At 26.9% G+C, this 22780-nt stretch overlaps 2 protein-coding genes across 5 annotated transcripts in view; one reads left to right on the top strand and one right to left on the bottom strand.

Annotated features, from left to right (window-relative positions):
• Nucleotides 1–8946, top strand: part of LOC135925032 (solute carrier family 12 member 7-like) — a 47390-nt gene extending 38444 nt beyond the window's left edge. Inside the window, exons 15-27 of one of the 2 annotated variants that reach the window (XM_065460171.1) lie at nucleotides 26–124; nucleotides 976–1095; nucleotides 1517–1770; nucleotides 1952–2031; nucleotides 2971–3059; nucleotides 3418–3593; nucleotides 3810–3955; nucleotides 4256–4387; nucleotides 5113–5220; nucleotides 6457–6637; nucleotides 6923–7211; nucleotides 8252–8385; nucleotides 8594–8946. In XM_065460171.1, coding sequence (XP_065316243.1) covers nucleotides 26–124; nucleotides 976–1095; nucleotides 1517–1770; nucleotides 1952–2031; nucleotides 2971–3059; nucleotides 3418–3593; nucleotides 3810–3955; nucleotides 4256–4387; nucleotides 5113–5220; nucleotides 6457–6637; nucleotides 6923–7211; nucleotides 8252–8385; nucleotides 8594–8685 — 1900 coding nt within the window. In that variant the 3' untranslated portion in view covers nucleotides 8686–8946. The remainder of the gene's footprint in view (nucleotides 1–25; nucleotides 125–975; nucleotides 1096–1516; nucleotides 1771–1951; nucleotides 2032–2970; nucleotides 3060–3417; nucleotides 3594–3809; nucleotides 3956–4255; nucleotides 4388–5112; nucleotides 5221–6456; nucleotides 6638–6922; nucleotides 7212–8251; nucleotides 8386–8593) is intronic. The other variant, XM_065460172.1, reaches the window with a different exon arrangement.
• Nucleotides 8947–9755: 809 nt separating this feature from the next.
• Nucleotides 9756–20696, bottom strand: LOC135923543 (WD repeat domain phosphoinositide-interacting protein 4-like). 3 transcript variants are annotated; one of them, XM_065458345.1, is made up of 6 exons: nucleotides 20511–20696; nucleotides 20303–20474; nucleotides 12830–13038; nucleotides 11672–11944; nucleotides 10999–11201; nucleotides 9756–10075 (listed from the first exon to the last, which is right to left on the bottom strand). In XM_065458345.1, exons 1-6 carry the CDS (start codon nucleotides 20678–20680, stop codon nucleotides 9912–9914), a joined length of 1191 nt encoding a protein of 396 aa, XP_065314417.1. In that variant the 5' UTR covers nucleotides 20681–20696; the 3' UTR covers nucleotides 9756–9911. The 3 variants fall into 3 exon arrangements, with proteins under 3 accessions (XP_065314417.1, XP_065314416.1, XP_065314418.1); XM_065458344.1 differs by having other exon boundaries at nucleotides 9757–10075; nucleotides 11672–11950; XM_065458346.1 differs by having other exon boundaries at nucleotides 9758–10075; nucleotides 11672–11950; nucleotides 20303–20460; nucleotides 20511–20603.
• Nucleotides 20697–22780: the final 2084 nt, after the last annotated feature.

Consider the following 22780-nt stretch of genomic DNA (forward strand, 5'->3'; position numbering starts at 1 on the left):
TTTTTTCGTAATACAAAAAAAATAGGTTTTTCCTGATGTGTTATGGATTCGTTAATTTGGCTTGCGCTTTACAAACCTTACTCAAAACACCCAACTGGAGACCAAGATTTAAATATTATCATTGGTTTGCCTCATTTTTGTTAAAATCATTATATTATTTATCATCAACGATTAGTTTATGATTAAAAGAATATTATTTTTTTATAAAAAAATATAAAATATACAAAATTACCAATTTTAAAATATAATTATTTATGTTTTTATGGTGGGGGGAATTTGTAGTTTCACCTCTAATAGAATGAAGTATTTAAAATATTAATATTATAGTTTGATTTGGATATGTTTATGTATATTAATATTATTATTATTAATTGTTATTTTAAATTATTAATAGTATATTTCGATAATTTTTCGGGGAGTAATTAGTAATGATATAATTCTCTACTTATTAAAAGTAACGAATATTGGTATTAGAATATATATATTTTTTTTAAAGTAACGAATAATGTAATATCTAATATTTTAAAAGTAACTTTAGCAGCGATATGGTTTTATTTAAAAAAAAAATAAATAGAATAAGAGTTTAAGGAAAATAAATCTCAATGAGAGGTTTCATTTTAAACCACGCTTTCTTGAGAGCGAAAAATTCTATTCAAAATTTGAAAACAATAAATTATAAATATATGAAAATCACATTTAAAAAAATAAATAATACTTTTATCGTAAGCAAATTTCGTAGCTTATAAAATAAAACTTTACCTTAAACGCTATTTCCAAAATCTAAACCACTAATAATAAAAAAATGTATAGAAGTATTATAGAATAAGTAATGTACAATTCTACAATCCTCACAGAAAATATATTCTAACAATATTTTATGGCAATCGCAATATTTTGTTCGGTTTTATTACATTTTTTTTAAAAATATATCTTTGGTCATCATACTAATAAATAATTCATATTATAACTTTTCAGGTTTCTCTCCCTGATAGGGCTAGCTTTATGCGTGGCGGCCATGTTTATATCGAGTTGGTATTACGCTCTCATCGCTATGGGCATCGCTTGCGCCCTTTACAAATATATCGAATATTATGGGTTTCCTTTTTATTATACTCTGCAGTTTTCGCTTAAATTTTTTAGTTATTTTATATTAAAAAGGAGAGACTCGAAAAGTCTTAGCCGGGCCGGGGTTTAAAAATACAATTTTTGTTTGGAATTTCCGGTCAGAGATGCGAACACCTTATCAGTTGTTGGTATATAGAAATGAATAAGAATTATTTCAATGATCATAAATAATTAGTGCTGTAAACGTTACTACAAAAAATGAAACGCGTTACCGTTACTCGTTACCTTTAGAAGAAGGTAACGAATGGCGTTCCTTTTCTTCAAAAAAAGTAACTCATTTAGTACCGGCGTTACTTTTTCGACGATACTTTACCGTACTTATAAATAATACAAAAAATAAATTTTTCATTTTTTTTTCTGATCGTCAATTTAATTATATAAATGAAAATAGAGCTGAAAAAGAATGGGGTGACGGGGTCAAGGGTCTCCAATTATCTACGGCCCTCTTCTCCCTTCTCAGGTACGAGCAGCAGCAGAGTCTCGAAAAGTCTAACATGTCGTCCGGCTTGCAACACACCAAAAATTGGAGGCCCCAACTGTTGGTCCTTTGCAAATTCGAGAAAACCAATGGCGAGGGTATTAATAAGGGCAAGACCGTCATGACCCATCCTAGGATGCTTTCTTTTGCTCACCAACTCAAAGCTGGTAAATTTAAAATATAATTTTAGTTTATTATTGAGTTTAATCCTAGAAGAGGAAAATAAAAATTCTAACTAAAAAAAAATTTTCTTGGAAACATTTTAGAGTAGATTATATATATATATATTTTTTAAAAAAATTAGGGATATATAATAACTTTTTCTAATAATCAAAAAATAAAAACAAGGTCGAGGTTTGACCGTGTGCGCTACCGCTATTCAGGGTGACTGGACGAAAGATTCCCAAGAAGCCTATATAATTAAAGAAGTTAAATATTTTTTAGTTTTTTTTTTGTGGAGCAAGATGCAGATTATATTTAGTGCCAAGAGTCATTATAGTTTTTCGCCTTGTATTATAAAAAAAAATTTAAGAATAAATATTTTACTACTACCAATTTATATATTTTTGACAGAAATACCAGCCCTGTATAGTGTTGTACGGCACGTTTTGAGTCGATTTTTAAAAACGGCCAGCTCAATATTTCATCCAGAAAAGACTGAAGATCTTGATCATAGAAGGAACAAAGGTCTAGACTTATATTATCGAAATCTCGAGACTTGGGCAATATCTTTTCTGACTAAAATTTTGAGCTAGCCGTTTAACAACACTAACCCTGTATTAACAGTTGGCGCGAATTCGTGGCGAAATTATGCGTGTTTTCGTATACTTCGCCGAAAATTCGAGCTAATTTTGAAATGGAGTTAATATAAATAGATTTTATTAACTAACGGATAAATTTGAGTTGGAAGGGTGGAGGGCAGGGAAATTTTGTCGCATTCTTTCATCTTTTTTTTTTACTTCTTAATGATACTAGTGTTGATCGGCTGTGACTGATTAACATAATTTAGTTTGTAACCAAAAAACATACGAAAGAATTTATATTATAGTAGTAGAACAGTATTACAGAACCTTTGGTAATAGTTTGAAAGAGAGAATGCCAATTTTCTTTAAACACTTCCAATTCTTGGTATCCATTTCAAAAACAAGAAATGTTTGTAAAAAAATTTTTTAATTTTTTTCCCTAGCTGAGTATAAAGAAAATTAATGTTCAAGTGGGGGAGCGACACGCCGCCCAAAACATGGTCCTCAAATAAACTGTTCTCCCCACTCCCTTCTTCAACTGACGTTCTCTTACTACAAGGCCGAAAGATTGATTCATTTACATTTTATTATCAATTTTTTTTTATTTTTTTATTCAAACCTCAGAATTTAAGGAGATACATGGCTGAAGAAAAGGTGAAAGGTTTTTGCGACGTGGTCATGACTAAAGATTATTACACCGGAATATTAGACTTGTAAAATTATATGAAATGAAATAATTAGAATATTTTTTATTATAATTTTAAAAATAAATCTTTTTTTTAAATTTGGATGTTTAGCATTTTTTTATTTAAATCTTCGCACGTAGAGCTTTAAGCCCATAATAGAGTTCATGAATTTTAAAACTAGATAACAGAAACATAATCGAGACCAAATTTCCTATGGGGGTCTAAACCCACCCCGGATCTATATTTCTCCGGGTTAGAGGGGTTGTTCCCTAAATCGGTCCCTGTTAGGTGTTATGGTCTCAAAATGTCAGAACCAAGACATTTTTAAATAAACCCTAATTTGCTCTTCATTTTTTTCTCTATTACAACAAAAAAAATCAAACAGAGTTCAATTATCGGGTCTTGGTGGTCTCAGGCACAACGCCATTATGATAGCTTGGCCCCGCAACTGGAAAAGGATTAATAGTGTGGACCATGAAAACGGGGATAAGAAAGATCTCAAAGAAGATGGAATACCTTCCTGGAAAATGTTTGTCGACGTTGTCAGGGCCGCTTCCGCAGGTATCTTAAATAAATAAAGTATTGCGGCGACGGATACTATTTTATAACGATAAGAAAGAAAGAAAAGAAACTATATAATCTATTAAATTCTGGGTTTTTTCTCCTTCTAAAATGGTTCACTACAAATGCTCGAAGCGACTAAGCATGTGTTAGGATTCATAAAATTCTTGCTATATTGGGCGCAAAATTAAATGACTAACCAATCATTTTGTAAAGGAAACATGGCCATAATGGTAATGAAGGGTTGCGATAAATTCCCCAGCAAAAAGGACCGCATCGGGCCCGGTACCATAGACGTGTGGTGGATAGTGCACGACGGTGGTTTGCTCATGCTCATACCTTTCCTCCTTAAACAGAATAAGGTTTAGTATATTTAATCAATTATAATATATACATACATATTTTTTTATATCCACTAGGGATAATAGGGTTTCTGCAAGCTATGCTCGAATTCTTTTGCCTTGCACAACGTTATTTTGGTTATAATCTTAATCGAGCCGTTTTTAAAATTGACTCGAATCGGGCTTTTTAACAAACAATGGTTCTATCTACTTTGGTTATTAAATACATGTTGTTAATTTTTTTCTTTGTTTGTTTTAATTTTAAACAAATATTTTTTGAAAAAAACTAAGCATTCGCCATTTTTTTGATTACTTAATTAGGTGTGGAAAAATTGCGTGACGCGAATTTTTACGGTGGCTCAATTCGAGGACAATTCAGTTCTGTTGAAAAAGAATTTGGAAAATTTTATCTACAGCCTCAGGATCAAGGCTCAAGTGGAAATCGTCGAAATGGTAAATAAAAAATTTTTTGAAAATAAAATATATTTTTAAAGGGTTTCAAAAATTTTTATAAATAAATGTCTTTTTTTTTTCTTTTTTAAATTTAATTAAAATAAATTTGTTTGGATATTATTATATATATATTTTTTTTCTATTTAAATTTGTTACTTGGACAATTTAAAAAAATTTTTTTTTATATGTATATATTTATATATGTTAGCGTCAATGTGTTTTTTCAACTTTAAATCGTTTTTTGAAATGCGTTTATTATAATTTAGAAATTTAATTTTACCGAAAACGTATTCCAACATGTTTAGAATACCTATCTTATGAATTGTAGATTATTTTATCGATAAAATTTGAGTTATTTATAATCTGTATAAATAGTATATGGAAAAATTTAATATAAATTATATTTAAGTTTATAAGTTCATGGAAAAAATTGTTTAAAATTCATTGGGTAGAAGTAGATATTCCAAACATGATCGATTGTATTTCGGTAAAATTAGATTTTTAAATTTAAAAAAACACGCTCAAGAAATGATTTAAAGTTGAAAAAATAACACATTGCCGGAAAAAACACATAGAGGTTAACATATATATATTTATATTATATAAATTTAAAAATAAATTGTGGAATTCAATTAAAAAAAAAATATATAGAATTATATGAAAAAATATTTATTATAAAAAAATATTGATTGTTTTTATAAACAATTCAAATATTCAATCCATAGCACAAGAGCGATATTTCGGCGTACACTTACGAAAGAACGTTGCTGATGGAACAAAGGAGCCAGATGCTAAGGCAGTTGAATTTGAGTCGCAAAGAGAGTCTGGCCGTTGTAATTTATATAATATATATATATATATGATTTCTATGCTACCACACTTTTGTTCCCTTTTACAAACATTTAAAAGAAGAAAACCGATTTTTTTTTGAGAAGAATAATAACACGTCATCCTTCTTTTATTACATTCAAAAAATCTCCCAAAATTGATTTTTAAAATATATATTTTTATGATAAATGTTTAATCTCCTATAGGCTCAAATCTTTTTATTATTGTATAGTTCTATCCATTTAACCAATATTTTTTTTTATCTTTCACGCTATGATCAAAAATATTTAAAATCGAAACAGATTTCCTGAAAGAGGTCTGAACCCGCCCCGGGTCAATATTACCCCGGGTTCGATGGTTGCCCGTAAAATCTGGCTCTGTTTGATCTGTGACATCAAAAAGCCCAACCAAACAACTTAAAATTTTTGAACCCTAAATTTGGGTTCTTGGTTTTGCTACCTATTATTGAGAATGTAGAGTTTTTTTTCTACCCTTTACCAACTTCTTAAAAAATTAATCAAATTTCGTTATTTACTCACCACAATTCCAGCCTCACCACAATTCCAGCATTATATGGCATCTATCCTTTGATTTTCATCAGGCAAACTTGCACTGATATTTTTGAATCACTTTTGATTTTTAATAATATTAATTAAAAGTAAGGGTCAGTTAGCAGAAGATTCTCCTTCTTTTTTTTTAAAATTAGTATGATCTTTTTTTTCACTTTTGAAGCTTTTTCAAATTAGACAATGTATCTTTTAGGCCAGGTTAAAATATTTAATTTGTAAATTCAATCGCTTTTTAAAAATACATTCCATTTTTTAAAATTTTAATCAATCAAAAAAAAATCTGGTAACTGAATTACCTAATTAAGATATCGGGTCTAGCAATAAATGTTCAAATTCTAGACTAGACTTTACAATTTTTTGCCCCGGATATTTGGGGATTAAATATCAGGTCGAACGATGATGTTTTAAGAATCTTAATATCCTTATTTGAGTGTTTTTTATAACTTGTATTTATAATTAAAGGTCTTAAACCTTACCCCTTCCCCGGGCTTAGCTTATGTATACTTATTTGTGAGGAAATAAGAAAAAATGTGTTGGGGGGGGGGGGTGGTTGAGTTACGATAATGTTTCAATCCCAAAAAAACTAATCAACTTTTATACAGTTTTTTTTTATCAGACCTTTTCCTAAACCTCATTAAGTATTATTATTTTTTAATGTAAAATATACTAAAGGTTCAAGCATTCATAGATAATGCCCATGAAAAACCTCAAGGCCACTCTGTGTCTGTGATAAATAACAACTTAGCGGTTCCCGGGGTGACAAATCCTAGCTTGTTCGGTGGTATTAAAAGTGAACCGGATAATACCAACACCAATTCCTTCGCCGATAGACCAGGCCGTTTATCGATTATTGGTAAGCTTTACACATCATTAAAAACGAATAATCGAATAATGAGATATTTGTAGTTATACTTTTTTTTACAAATCGAATAAATATACCATTTATATTCGATAAATCAAATACTAACAACGTTATTCTTATATCGAATAGTAACAACGATATTTGTATAATTACGTTATTCAGAATAACATTCGTTTAAATCGAATACTAACAACGCTATTCGTATACGAATCGAATAATTGTAATCAATATTTATTCCTTTAATTATGTAAAATAATGTTACATAAATCGAAAAAGGCAACCAGAATATATTTAAAGCCGACCAACCTACCACAAATGATATCGAAATGGATTCTAACAAAAAGGTAGCTCCGGAGCAATCAAAGGGCCCTGATAAAGATGACGTCACGATCTCAAATAATTTAGACACTAATAAGAGGGGTACAAACCATCTAAATCTTCTACTGCCAGCGAGTAATGGCCATTTAACAAACGCTGTAAAAGAAGATGCGGATAACGCAAATAATCACGCTACGACCGCTCCTGGCTCCCCTTTTAGAGAATCTAGAATTGCTTACAATAAAATGTTATTTTTTTTTGTATATTATTATTTACTAAGGATATGAAAAAAACTAAAAAATGCTTAAAAATTATTCAAAATATTATGAATTGTGAAATTCAAATAATTCACAATAAAATATTGGTAGATTTCTGAAAATAGAAATGATATAAATGTAAAATTTCATTAATATTTCTAAATTTAATTTTATAATAAAAATCGCTTATATACTGGAAATCAAGAAGGTTGTTTTTAGATCCATAATTTTTTGCCTGATATCTATGCATACTTTAAATAAGTCTATGGTACATATATCTAAAACGAATTATTAGATTCGATTTAGAATACGCACAAGGAAGATATTTATTCATGATTTTTTTGACCCCTATTAGTTTATTTTCTAGTAGTTTTTTTATATGGAATATATTTTGGTTCTTAAAAAAATAGTATATTTATAATTTCCTAGGTTCGTGCCCCTGGTTCTTCTTATATTTGAAACTTATTTCTGTTTAGCCCAGAACGGATGGTTTAAACTATGGCTCCCTATTTGAAAGAGACTGTCACATTAAATAAATATTTGTTATTTATATTTTATCTAAATTGCCTCTTTCTTTTTAGTCAGTTTAAAAGTCTACTTACTCTTTTTAGGCCAGTAAAGAGGAAGCTATATAGACAGCTAAAACAGACCGCTGCTTAGAAATAAGACCGATCAGGACACGGGCCTTATTGACTTTATATTTACTACCTTAAGATGATTTTAATTTTTATGGCCCACTTTCAAAATTATCATTTTTTTATCATTTCCTAGCTCGGTACAGATTAAAGAATTTTATTTTGATCATTCTAGAACCTGTCCCTTTTAAAATTATTAGATAAATATATGGATAGTGTCACTTGATTTTTTATCTGGTTAATTGTTGTAATTTAAAAATACGGCCCAGATCTTTATAAAAATTTTTAGGCCGACTTGCAGGCCTCCGAAAATAGGAATTATTTTTAGGCGATGAAATGATTATTAAAAATGTACATTGTACTGATTAACAAAATTTTAAATTGAATATTAACAGCGATGCTGCTAATGTTAAACGGATGCACGCCGCGATTAAATTGAACGAAGCGATAGTTCAAAGGAGCAAGTCAGCAAGTCTCGTTATGCTTAATATGCCGGGGCCGCCGAGGAACAGGAAAGGGGATGAAAATTGTTAGCACATTTATTATTTATTTTTGTCCTGATTTAAGTTGCATATTATTTTAATTAAATTTGCCTCATTCTGGAATACTATCATAGTCAGCTGTTCTATAAGTTCTAAAAATATTTTATTGTACAATTGTAACGTATATAAGCATTGCATATTCAAAAAAAAGAACGAAAATTTATTATTATTAAATTTTTTTTTTTTCCCTAATAGTTATGGAATATTTAGAAGTGCTGACAGAAAAGCTGGATAGAGTTTTGCTTATTAGAGGATCTGGTCAAGAAGTTGTCACGATATATTCATAAATTAAACATAAGAAAAACATACCATATCCTATTCTTAACAACTACCTGAAGCCTTTAATATTGATCTTTATAATTTCATTTTTTTAAATTTTCCAATTACTTTGTGCCTCAAATTATATTTAAATTATCTTTAAGTAATCGCTTTGCACGGGGAAGAGAATTCAGATGTTTTATATAATGGTGATAATAATAATATAGTAACATACTGTTTAATTTAACATTTTTTTTTGCACTTTAATTTTGTAATTGATATATTTTTCTTAAAGCAATATTCAACGATCATTTAAAATTACTCAAAAAAAAATAAATAATCAAAATAATACTAAATCATAATTTTGTAAATTATTTTTACACATAATATATAATTTTTTAAAATTGTTAGCCTAATACGAATTTATTAATTGATAAATAAATATATGTAAATAATTTTTGTCATGATATAAGATTCGTAAAAAATGAAAATGATTTAAAATAAAAATTATTAGAATGCCATAGTTCCAATAAAATAATGAGAGAATAATCAGCGTACATTAATTATTTATATTTAATACAGACTTTATATAGTCTATGAAATTGATCAGGGGATGTAAACCAGAACACGGGTTCAAGAATTTTGACCTCTATTTAGTGGAAATTTTGATAACAGGAACTTATTCGAAATTTCCTAAAAGGGGTCTGAACCCGCATTAGGTCCATATTACCCCGGGTTCAATGAGTTATCCTTAAATCGGTCTGTTTGGTCTGAACAATTTTAAATTCCTGAACCCTGCACATCCCTGGCATCAATTATAAAACCCAGCTTTCAAACTAAACTTTTTATCAACAGTTTTTTTGGATTATAAGAAAGAAATAAAGACGGTAAAATGACTCGAAGCTTTTGTATCTTATACTATCGTGTGATTTTTTGCTTAAACCAGACAAAGCCTAGAAGCAAGAATTCTTGAAATTTAAACCATTATTCGGTGCTTAATTTGTTCCTCCAACCTTCCGATAAGAGGTGCGTAAGATGAATCGGAACCTATCCCTTAGATCTCAACTAAAATAAAGAAAGAGGGATTGTTTGGATCCCCTGATTTTATTTTAAAATAAATAAATTTTATGAGGCATAAACAATCTGGAATATATAAATTTAAAAAAAATAAATATAATATACTATATATAAATTCGATTTAAATTAAATAAATATTTTAATAACGATTCAATTTTTTTCTCTCTCTCTTCCTTCTTCAAATCTCGGGATATTGGGCAAGATCTAAATAATTGTCGAAACTTTCTCTGTTACAATTATTTCCATCCAAGGTAAAAACGTATTTTTGAATGGTTTTGTCGGCGCTGATAGCGTAAATATTCGTGGCATCTTCTGCCGAAAATGTGCACAAGCATAATTTGTCTATTTTTTATTTTTTTTTTATCAAAGAAAATGTAATTAAGATTTATATTAGTGATCTGAATCGAGACTAATTTTTCAAGCCCGGCCCGAATTTATAAATTATAAAAATTAATTTTTATAATTACTCAAAATAAAAGACATGTCGTTAAGTTTCAATAAATTAAATCAAATATTTTTATTTTACATAAAAAATTCAATATAAAATTGGTAAATTTAGATATATTTAAAAAAATTCCAAGGTCCGACCCGACCCTAATTATTTTTCAAATATTAGGCCCAACCCTAACCCGATTATTTTAAATAAAATTGGCAGAGTACGGGCCCCGCCTAACTTTTCAGATCTTTAGTTTACATAATCTTTATATTTAAAAAAAATATATAATTGAGAATGAAATCTATCATGAATGAGGATAGGAATGTAAAAAAGGATTTTGTGTCACGATAGCAAGTTCGTGATTTGGGTCCCAACTCTAAGAACATTATTTTTAATCACATGACCTGACAGATCTGACGCACTCAAAATGATAAAATTTTTATTAAAAAACCATTTTTAATATATTTAAAACCCTAACCCATACCTTTTTAACCATTAATCCTAATTACTTGTTAAAATTTTAATATATTTTATCCAATCAAACAATTTCCTATGAGTTTGGGTTATTATCAAATTTATACATTTAAGAAGTAATTAGTAAAATTCAATTTTATCATATGTCCCTCACCCTACTTTAATTTTTCAAGCCTTTTTTGACTAGTTGACATCAACCCAAGTTTCAAAAATAAAAATTATGTTAAGACCCAAGCTTCCAGTCCGAGTTATGGGGCTGAAATGGTCTAACCCGGGGCTGGCTTAAATTTTTTTGAAAACCAGTATCATAATAAAAGTAAATAATTTAATATTTTTGGAAGAAGAGGAAACATACCAGGGGTAACGGGAAAATGAGTCAACCCAGTTTGCGAATCGCTCATAGTCAGGATCATGGGATCCAATATTCGGAATTTGCTATGACTAGATTTGAGAGGCGAGGAAGGCAAAAGGGGCGACGCGTTACTCGACGTTGGTTTGAGGGAAAAAACGTGCACGGTTCCTTTATCACTGGCCGTGCAAACGAACTGAGAATCAAAGCTTTTTTTGTTTTCCGAGTGGTAGCAAAATATTATAAAAATGGCAGCTTAGGGTTCAAAGTTTGGTTTGAATTTAAAAAAAAAACCGGTTAAAACTATTTCGTATATAATTATTAGAATAGTGTATAAGGAAGCACATTTTTAAAATTTTATATCAACTAAAACCTATCTATAAAGCAAATGAGTATATTTTTTTTATCATCGCCGCATATAAGTATATCTAATTTATATGTCATAATAACGAATTAATATAATTTAATTAAACTACGACATAAATTTTTATTCTAATAAAAAAAATGGCGATTTATATTGGCCAATCAATCAAAATTGTTTAATAATAAGAGATGACACCTTTTTAGAGGTTCGGTTCGACAAAATTTTTAAACTGGTTCAGGGTTGGGAAAGGTCATCGATATTATGCCATAAAAAAATAACGATAAAAATTTAATTTAATATATAAAAATGAGAAACCTAAAATTAACGCAGTATATCCGCGCGGAATCCGACCCCCTCCTTAATTCGTATAATAAACTACAAGGTTTTCGGGGAGATTTCGTCATCATGTCCGAAAGTAACCTACCGTGAGCGTTTTTGGTTTCCCACAAACCAAAGGATTTTACCAAGCCGGATATATCGTGAATTCTGACCAGGGTTCCTTTGAGAGACGCCGTTGCCAGCAAGGTGCCGGTTCGGTTGAAGCTTAGACAATGGATTTGGCTTTCGTGGGCTTTTAGCGTGTGACTCCTAAAACTTTGAGATTGTTTGTTATTGGTTTAAAAAAAAGAGGGATATAATATATTTGATACTTAGTTGAAAGAACCCTCAGAAAATTCTTAGAGCCCTTACATCAGAACCTATTTTTTTCAAGTCCGATCCTATCTAAGAAAAAGAAGTTTTTCTGACCGATCCCCATAAAAAGAACAGGAATTAATTCAATATTAAATTGTAAACAGATGTTGAACTAGGACACCCTATTTTCGAGTTTGTTTTAAGTTAGGTACTAAAACAAAACATTATTTGTTATATATATATTTTTTTTCGATCTAAATGGCCTCTTTCTTTTTTTAGGCTGTTTAGAGGAATTCATATAGACTGGCTAAACAGACGACTTTTTAGAGAAAGCTATACAGACGGCTAAAAAGACGACTTTTTAGTTATATGGACGGCTAAACAGATGATTGTTTAGAAATAAGACGAACCGGGACACGGCCTAAGCGCTGAAAGGATAATAAAAAAAGGTTGTCGTCATTCTTCAGTTGGTAATCATTTGCATAGATTGTATTTGGAAAAACAAAATAATTTAAAAAACGTTGACCTAGGTCCAAAATATTAAAAAAAAATAAATCAAGGCTCGAGTCTGTGAAACTATCTATCCAAACCGATCAGAGTTCTATGGATTGAACTTGTCAGAGAAGGGCTCTAGAACTTAGCAAATTGTTTCCCAAAAAAGGGGGTTTCTGGTTTCATGCCCCCCCCCCCAGATATTTTCTAGTTCGGATTAGACCCAGTTCTGAGAGTTCCCATTCCAAAAACTCCGCTTATAAGGAGTCACGCCATATGAGCTCACACACACATTTCATTTAAAATTATTATCATTAAACAGAAATTATTTTCTTAATTTTTCCCAACCTCTTATCCAAATTTTGAGAATTCAAATCCATGATTTGCACGGAGCCTCGTTTGATACCCGGAAATGCCACGAGTAGTATAGGACTCGTATGTGACGGGGTTGGTTGAATAGGGGGCACGTAGAGAGTCGACAATCCAGTAAAATTGTCTCTAATGTCTAGAGAGAATAATTTTGTAGGCGGGTCGCAAATGTATTGGTAGATTTGGATCTAAATGCATAAACCAGTAAATGTATTTAAGAGGCCACGAGGGTGTGTCCTAGCTTTTGTGCTTTCTAAATGAAGCGAAAAAGTTGGTAGGAGACGCCTATTGCGGATTTTTTATATATACGTTAGCGGCAATGTGAGTGGTAGGCAGGGTAATTTTGTTATTTCGGCAAAGTGCATATTGCCGGGTTAAATCAGGCAATGTATTCTATTTTACAAATTAATAAATTTATTATTATAAATTTATTTTATATTTTTTTAAAAATATATTTTTAATTTGTTACAATATATTTTTTGATTGATATTTTTTTTTCTTGATATATTTTTTGATGGCTAATTTTTTTTATTTTTTGTGTTATAAGTTTTTAAATAAATTTTTTAAAATAATATTTTGATATTTTTTTTCTTGATATTTGATCTTTAATTTTTTTTATTTTTGATTTGATATTTTTTTTTATATTTTTGTGTTTATATGATTTTTTTAAATAAATTTTTAAATATATTTTTTTGATTGTTTTTTTTAAATATATATTTAAAATGATTATTATATATTTATATTTTACGTAATTTTATCTATTATATATATCTTTTGATAGAATTTTTTTTAGGTAATAGTGACAAATGTCATAATCGTTATTTTTGAACTTTTTTGAGTTTTTTTAAAGCAAATAGATAAAAATATGTTTTGTAAACATGTTAAATTAATATTTCAGTTAAAGTGTACTATAGAAAAGTGACAATTGTCATAATCGTTATTTTTAAACTTCTTTGAGTTTTTTAAGGTAAATAGGTAAAAATATGTTTTGTAAAATATTTAAAAAATATGTTTTTATAATAATCGCCCTCCTGATACATTTACATTTTTTATATAAATAAGTTATAATTTATCAATTTAGAAAGAATGATTAACTTAATTGACGGAAATTGTATTTAAACATCGGTCCGATTGGTTATCCAATTCATTCGAGTAAACCAGATGTTGACGCGCGCTTTCTATAAATTGAGATTTATTATTTTGCAAAATATTGAATATAGAAACCGGATAAGTTGGCAAAATGACTATGAGAACCTTTTAGTTGATCCTCATTAATTAAGGGATTTTTTCTTGATCACCTAAATATCCAGAAATTAGACAAATTATTTTGCTACATAAGGAGTTATGAAAACCTGAATCATTGTATATTCTTGAAACGATTTAGAATTATTTTCAATTTTCCCTGTAAAATGTTATATATTAATTAATGTATCTTAAACAAATAATATATACCAAGGTCGGGAGACGAGTAATATTCTTGCTGAGAGTTGGGATTATTTTCAAATTCCGCTGTAAAATGTTTTATACTAATTAATGAAAACAAATACTATATACCAAGATCGGGAGACGGGTATTCTTGATTAAGTAAACTATTAACTGTAAAATATTATATGTTAACTAATGCCATCTTAAAAATATATACCAGGATCCTGTGATAGATACTCATCTTGGATTAGTATTGTTTTACGATGAACTCATCGTTAAATATTATATATTAACTAATGCACTTAAAATGTATGCTAGATCCTTGAAAGATGATTTTTGATAGAATTGTTTTTAACTCGTCTGTAAAATCTTGTATGTTAATTAAATAAAAATATATTACCAGGATCTTCCGAATCTGTATAATCTACAAGATTTTGTTAAAAACTCTTATCATCATCCAAATAAGCTATAATATATAATAACGAATTCATCGTATAACATTAATAATACAGATGATTTTGAAAACAATTCTATCCAAGAAAATTATCTATCACAGGATCCTGGTATACATTTTTAAGATGCATTAGTTAACATATAATATTTTACAGTTAATAGTTTACTTAATCAAGAATACCCGTCTCCCGATCTTGGTATATAGTATTTGTTTTCATTAATTAGTATAAAACATTTTACAGCGGAATTTGAAAATAATCCCAACTCTCAGCAAGAATATTACTCGTCTCCCGACCTTGGTATATATTATTTGTTTAAGATACATTAATTAATATATAATATTTTACAGGGGAATTTGAAAATAATTCTAAATCATTTCAAGAATGTTTATACAATGATTCAGGTTTTCATAACTCCTTATGTAGAAAAATAATTTGTCTAATTTCTGGATATTTAGGTGATCAAGAAAAAATCCCTTAATTAATGAAGATCAACTAAAAGGTTCTCATACTCATTTTGCCAACTTATCCGGTTTCTATATTCAATATTTTGCAAAATATTAAATCTTAATTTATAGAAAGCGCCCGCCAACATCTGGTTTACTCGAATGAATTGGATAATGACGGTATTTAGAAAAATATATTAAAATTTCATGAATATTATCCTTTAGGCTATCCAATCGGACCAATGTTTAAATACAATTTCCGTCAATTAAGTTATCATTCTTTCTAAATTGATAAATTATAACTTATTTATATAAAAAAATATAAATGTATCAGAAAAATGTTTATAATATTTTTTTTATTTTTTTAGGTGCCATCGATGATGTGGAAAAAGAATCAACGTCAGACAATAAATTTGTAGTTTGTCATTGTAAGCAAAATTGCACAACTAATAGATGCAAATGCAAGGCATCTAAAATGTCTTGCTACAAATAAAAAATGTCAAAATAAATGATAATTTTCTATTTATATTGAATTATAATTGATAATAAAAAAATGAGTTGTAAATATTGTTTTTTCTATTGTGAAGATACAAATGATAGGGGTGGGAGAAGAAAAAATTCCCACCCATTTTACCAAATGTGTCTGATTTGGTAAATTTTATTTAAAATATTAAAGAATTTACCCCTATCAAATAACTAAAAATGCGTATATGATGTAACAAAAATATAAAAAAATGAATAAAAATAATGACCTTATAAAATTTGTGAGAAATATTTTAAAAAAGATTATAAACCCGAGGAAAATTTAAAATATAAATTGGCCAAAGGCCTTCATAGAGAGAGCCTAGCATAATTCAATAAAATATAGTAAGAAAAATTATCGAAAGGCCTTCATTTCTCGAAAAAAACTAGATAAACTTAGAATATTTGGTGTATAATCTTAGTAATTGTTTAAAATAAATATAAATAAGAGGGCTAACTTTGAAAATGCTAAAATTAATTTCGCAATTATATTCATTTTCGAAAAGCTATTTAATACTTTGATAGATTTAAATTTCAATAGTAACTCTAACTTGTAATTTCAGATCGTTCACTAAAGTGAATAAATATTTAAAATGTATTTAGTCACAGAATTGAAATAAATAAGTCAATGATATTATAGTTAGTTGATATACAAATAACCGATGCAGGATTCTATATTTAAATATATTTCGTAGTTAACATTTTAGGAAAAAATAAATTAATCTTACGAAATTTTAATTAAACATGTTTACAAAACATATTTTTACCTATTTACCTTAAAAAAACTCAAAAAAGTTTAGAAATAACGATTATGACAATTGTCACTTTTCTATAATTCTAATTTCTGGATATTTAGGTGATCAAGAAAAAATCCCTTAATTAATGAAGATCAACTAAAAGGTTCTCATACTCATTTTGCCAACTTATCCGGTTTCTATATTCAATATTTTGCAAAATATTAAATCTTAATTTATAGAAAGCGCCCGCCAACATCTGGTTTACTCGAATGAATTGGATAATGACGGTATTTAGAAAAATATATTAAAATTTCATGAATATTATCCTTTAGGCTATCCAATCGGACCAATGTTTAAATACAATTTCCGTCAATTAAGTTATCATTCTTTCTAAATTGATAAATTATAACTATAAAAAAATGTAAATATATCAGGAGGGGGCGATTATTATAAAAACATTTTTTTTAAATATTTTATGAAAAAATGTTTATAATATTTTTTATTTTTTAGGTGCCATCGATGTGGGAAAAGAATCAACCTCAGACAATAAATTTGTAGTTTGTCATTGTAAGCAAAATTGCATAACTCACATTGTCATGCTACAAATAAAAAATGTCAAAATAAATGATAATTTTCTATTTATATTGAATTATAATTGATAATAAAAAAATGAGTTGTAAATATTGTTTTTTCTATTGTGAAGATACAAATGAGAGGGGTGGGAGAAGAAAAAATTCCCACCCATTTTACCAAATGTGTCTGATTTGGTAAATTTTATTTAAAATATTAAAGAATTTACCCCTATCAAATAACTAAAAATGCGTATATGATGTAACAAAAATATAAAAAAATGAATAAAAATAATGACCTTATAAAATTTGTGAGAAATATTTTAAAAAAGATTATAAACCCGAGGAAAATTTAAAATATAAATTGGCCAAAGGCCTTCATAGAGAGAGCCTAGCATAATTCAATAAAATATAGTAAGAAAAATTATCGAAAGGTCTTCATTTCTCGAAAAAAACTAGATAAACTAGAATATTTGGTGTATAATCTTAGTAATTGCTTAAAATAAATATAAATATGAGGGCTAAATTTGAAAATGCTAAAATTAATTTCGTAATTATATTCATTTTCGAAAAGCTTTTTAATACTTTGATAGATTTAAATTTCAATAGTAGCTCTAACTTGTAATTTCAGATCATAATTAAAATGTATTTACTCACAGAATTGAAATAAATAAGTCAAAGATATTATAGTTAGTTGATATACAAATAACCGATGCAAGATTCTATATTTAAATATATTTCGTAGTTAACATTTTAGGAAAAAATAAATTAATCTTACGAAATTTTAATTTAACATGTTTACAAAACATATTTTTACCTATTTACCTTAAAAAAACTCAAAAAAGTTTAAAAATAACGATTATGACAATTGTCACTTTTCTATAATACACTTTCACTGAAATATTATTTTAACATGTTTACCCATTTACTTTAAAAAACTAAAAAAAGTTTAAAAATAACGATTATGACAATTGTCACTTTTCCATAGTACACTCTCACTGAAATATTAATTTAACATGTTTACAAAACATATTTTTACCCATTTACTTTAAAAAAACTTTAAAAAGTTCAAAAATAACGATTATGACAATTGTCACTTTTCCATAGTACACTTTCACTGAAATATTAATTTAACATGTTTACAAAACATATTTTTACCCATTTACTTTAAAAAAACTCAAAAATGTTTAAAAATAACGATTATGACAATTGTCACTTTTCTATACTGAAATATTAATTTAACATATTTACAAAACATATTTTTATCTTTTGCTTTTAAAAAACTCAAAAATAACGATAATGACATTTGTCACTATTACCTAAAAAATTGTCTATCATAAGATATATAATAGATAAAATTACGTTAAATATAAATATATAATAATCGATTTAAAAATATATATTAAAAAATATCAATCAAAAAAATTTATTAAAAAATCATATAACACAAAAATTAAAAAAATTAGAAATCAAAAGATATATCAAATATAAATTTTTAAAAAAATATATTTAAAAAAATTTATTAAAAAAAATCATATAAACACAAAAAATAAAAAATATAAAAAAAAATATCAATCAAAAAAATATATTTAAAAAAAAACATATAACACAAAAAATAAGAAAAATTATTAACGATTAAATATCAAGAAAAAAAATATATATTTAAAAAAATATATATTTAAAAATATTTATTAAAGAAATCATATAACACAAAAAATAAAAAAAATTAGGGATCAGAAAAATATATTTAAAAAAAAATATAAAATTTATGTAAAAAAAAATAAAACAAATTAAAATATAATATTAATCTTAAAAAATTATTAATAATAACGAAAAAATATTAATAATATAATATTACAAAAATTACACATTGCCTGATTTAACCTGGCAATGTGGGTTAAAAATTACCCAGCCTACCACTACCTCACATTGCCAAAAATATTCCAGCAATGTTTGCCGCATATATAAGATAGATTTTGACATAAGGCAACGTTTGTTAACTTTAAAATACACTTGAAGGTGAACTTACATATATTAAATATAACAAATATAAAAATCACTATTCAGAACAAAGAAAATGAGACCTAGTAGATGAAACAATTTAAATTTTATTGTATAAATTATTTAAAAAATTAATGTATTTGTCGAATACAATAAAAATAATAATTTATGTTTATTTAAATTTATGAAAAATAAATTATATTAAATGTTAAGTAAGCCGAGTAGTTATATATATATTTTTTAATTCTCACCAATTCCAACCTAAGGAAATTTTTCATTTTCTAAAATAGGTGGAATGTTTGAGGATAGATTTTCAATATGTGGACATCGATGATATCCTGATTAACAAGGTAGTACATTATGATTTTATACAACAGTATTCTAAAATATCAATTTTGTGGCCATAGTTGATGTGGAGAATGCCTTAGAAAGAAAGAGATTTAAATTATAAAGCTTGTTTCAAAAGTGTCGGTTTTTAAGAAATAAATAAAATAAGTCCTTACAAGAGTAAAATTAAGGAGTCTATGTCTATGGCATAAATCTTGAAGATCCTTGAATGTGAGCTACATATGAATATGGTGGTCCTTTTTTTAACTTGAACTATTAGACTTAAATTATATTGTAGATATAGAGTTTTTCTAATCTCTTGTGGAGTATTTTTTTGTGAGGCATCATTGATAAAAGATTGATAATTTTATAAAAAATAAATTGTATATTCTCAAATATCTTAATTGTTGATTAATGCTGCTATTATCCATGAGATTTATATTTAGAAAATTTGATACTTTTAAAAGCAAATTTAAATATATAATAATTTTTTAATACATCATTTTTTTTCATATTAAAATATATTAATAAAAATATATTATTTTGTTTTATGTAATAATAAAAACCAAAATAACAAGAAGCACCATCTTTAGGAACTAACTCTTTTTAAGGAGTGTTAACAACTAAGGTTAAAATATGAAAATTTTTTATGTGGGATAAATTTTAAAAATAAAGATTTGTAATAGTTCTTGTTGTTTATGAAAATATAGCAGAAGTTTCTTGCTGCTGACAACCTTGAATATAATGGTTAATTCTAACTTTTTTATTAATATAAATTATATCAATATTATGTAATTTTCCAGAAAATATTTTTCATATTTTAGGTTTTAGTTATAAAAATTTCAAAATATTTATGTCTCTGATGATTAAGTTTTAAATATTTTTTAATTTAGCATATTTAAATATATTTGTATTCAATTCAGTTATCACCAAAAAACAAAATTTTTAACAAATACTCTTTATTATTTATTACCTGGTTTTGAACTACAACAAACAATTTGTCTCGAGTGGCATGGATTTCTAATACAGGAAGGTTGATAATAAATTCAAATATAAATTTTTTTCTAAAATCATCCCACATAACCACAACATTCTCTGCAAACATGGGCTCTTGACCACCTCCAACCATTGCTATGATATTTGTTCTAGAAAGTGTTAATGTTAAATATTTAAAGAAAAACCTATATATCATTTCTGAAAATGCAATGCTTCCACAAATTGTAGAATCAAGATAAAATAATTCATAAAGAGGATCTAAATTATATATCCTTATGCCTTCATTAAGTGATACAATAAAACAATCCTTATCCTGATTAAATCGAATATCGTTCACTTCGTTATAATCTGACATTTAAGTTAAAATTTATAGATTGATCATGATTTTACATATGATGCCATCGTAAGAAAATAATGCTAAACCATGACCTGTTACAATTAATATTATTCATTTTGAAAGATTTTTACTGATCCTATTATGGTATTGCCACAAGTTACCTATAGAGGTAACTGATTAAACGTTATCATTAGAATAATTAAATTTTAACAAATCATTTACATTATTCAAAAGTTACCAGTTATATTGTAATTTAGTTTAAAAATTATTTTTCCAATTCATCATTTTAAATATATAGTTTTTATTATATGAAATAATTTAGCGATATATTATTTTAATCAAAGGTATTTAAAATTTTAATTTCTTTCCATATTCCTTTTTATTTCTATCTTCCTTCCTTTCTGTTGAATAAGTCGATAAAGTTGATTTAAAATTTTATTTTATTAACACCTTTCGGCGAAATAATTTTTAGTTTATATTAACGTTTTATTTTATCGTATTAAAATTATTTTAAAATAAATTTATTATTGATATATTTTTTGATATCAAGTTAAATTTAATTTTAAACGAACATTTTTATTTTATATAATTAGTTATTTCATGATTTATTTATTGTTTAAAAAGATATTAAAGGAACATTTTTTGGTTAAAGGAAGAGAAATAAAATGTAATTTATAATAATAAAAAAAAGCAAAATGTAATTTATTTTAATATGAATAATCAAATTGTAATTGTAATATTATATAGAATAAAAAAGTTATTTTATGTTAATTTTTCACTTTCTCCCTTAATTTCTCTCTTATTATTATTTCTTCTCTTCTCTTTGCCTTGTCCTTTCCTTTTCCTCTTTTTTCTTTTCATTTTCATTTTCCATTTCCTTTTCTCTTTCCCTTTATTTCCTTACATATTTCTTTCCCTATTTAATATCACCCTTTCCTTTTTCCTTTCGCATTCTTCTTCTGTCCATTTCCTCCTTTATTTCCCTTTGTCTTTTTCTCTCTCTTTACCTTTTCCCTTATATTACACTTTTTCTTTTTTCTTTCCTTCCTTTTTTTCCTATCCCTTTTAGTTACTTTTCCATATTCCTTTTTCTTTCTCTTTTCCTTCCTTACCCTTTTAATTTCTCTTATTATCTTCGCCTTTCTTCTCCTTTCCTTATTTACCCTTTTAATTTCCTTACCCTTTTCTTTTTTTTCTCTTTTCCCTTTTCACTTATTAATTTCCTTTCCATATTCCTTTTTCTTTCTCTTTTCCTTCCTTTCCCCTTTAATTTCTCTTATTAATTGCTCTTTGTTCTCTTTACTTTTCCCTTGTCCTTTCCTTTTCATTAAACCTTTTTATTTTTATTTCCTTTTACCTTTATCTTTCTCTTTTCCTTTACATATTTCTTTCCTTTTTCCATTCGCTTCTTCTTTCTTTTTTTCTTTACTTTTCCCTTTTTCTTTTTCTTTTATTTTTTTTCCCTTGCCCATAAAAATTGCAAATCTCGCTTATATCTTCTAAATATTTAAAAGGCAATATTTAAATTATGTTAATGAATGCTATGAAGTAAACAACACTCATATTCAAAATGAGTACTTATTTCTCATATTTTTAGCAATTTTTTAAAAAAAATTCATTTAAATACAAGAATTTATCTCCTTAGCATCTATTATTATTAATTTCAAATTAACTTATTTTTTTCAAGTATATAATCAAAATTTCCATTTCTTAACGAATTTAGAACAGAAACACTTTTTTTGCCTTTCTCTTCTTTCTTATTCTTTTCTTTGCCCTTTTTCTTTCCCTTACACCTTTTCCTTCCCTTCATACTTTTCCTTTATCTATCACTTACCTTCCTTATCTCTTTTCCCTTCCTCTGTTTTTTTTGCTTTCTAATTTTCCCTTTTTTTCTTTTTCTTTTTCTTTTCTTTTCTTTTCTTTTCTTTTCTTTTCATTTCATTTACCTTCCTTTCCCCAAATACATGGTACTTTATTTTTATTATTTAAATAATTATATATCTATTCTTAAGGATTCTACCTTTTAAAACTTGCCATTTCGTCGCACCTACCATTATTCTCACTGCTTATTTTCTATCAATCAATAAAAAATAATAATACGTGGTTCGCTAATTTATA

This window comes from Gordionus sp. m RMFG-2023, chromosome 2 (assembly GCF_954871325.1).
Source record: "Gordionus sp. m RMFG-2023 chromosome 2, tfGorSpeb1-WG-v2, whole genome shotgun sequence".
Taxonomy (NCBI): Eukaryota; Metazoa; Nematomorpha; class Gordioida; order Chordodea; family Parachordodidae; genus Gordionus; species Gordionus sp. m RMFG-2023.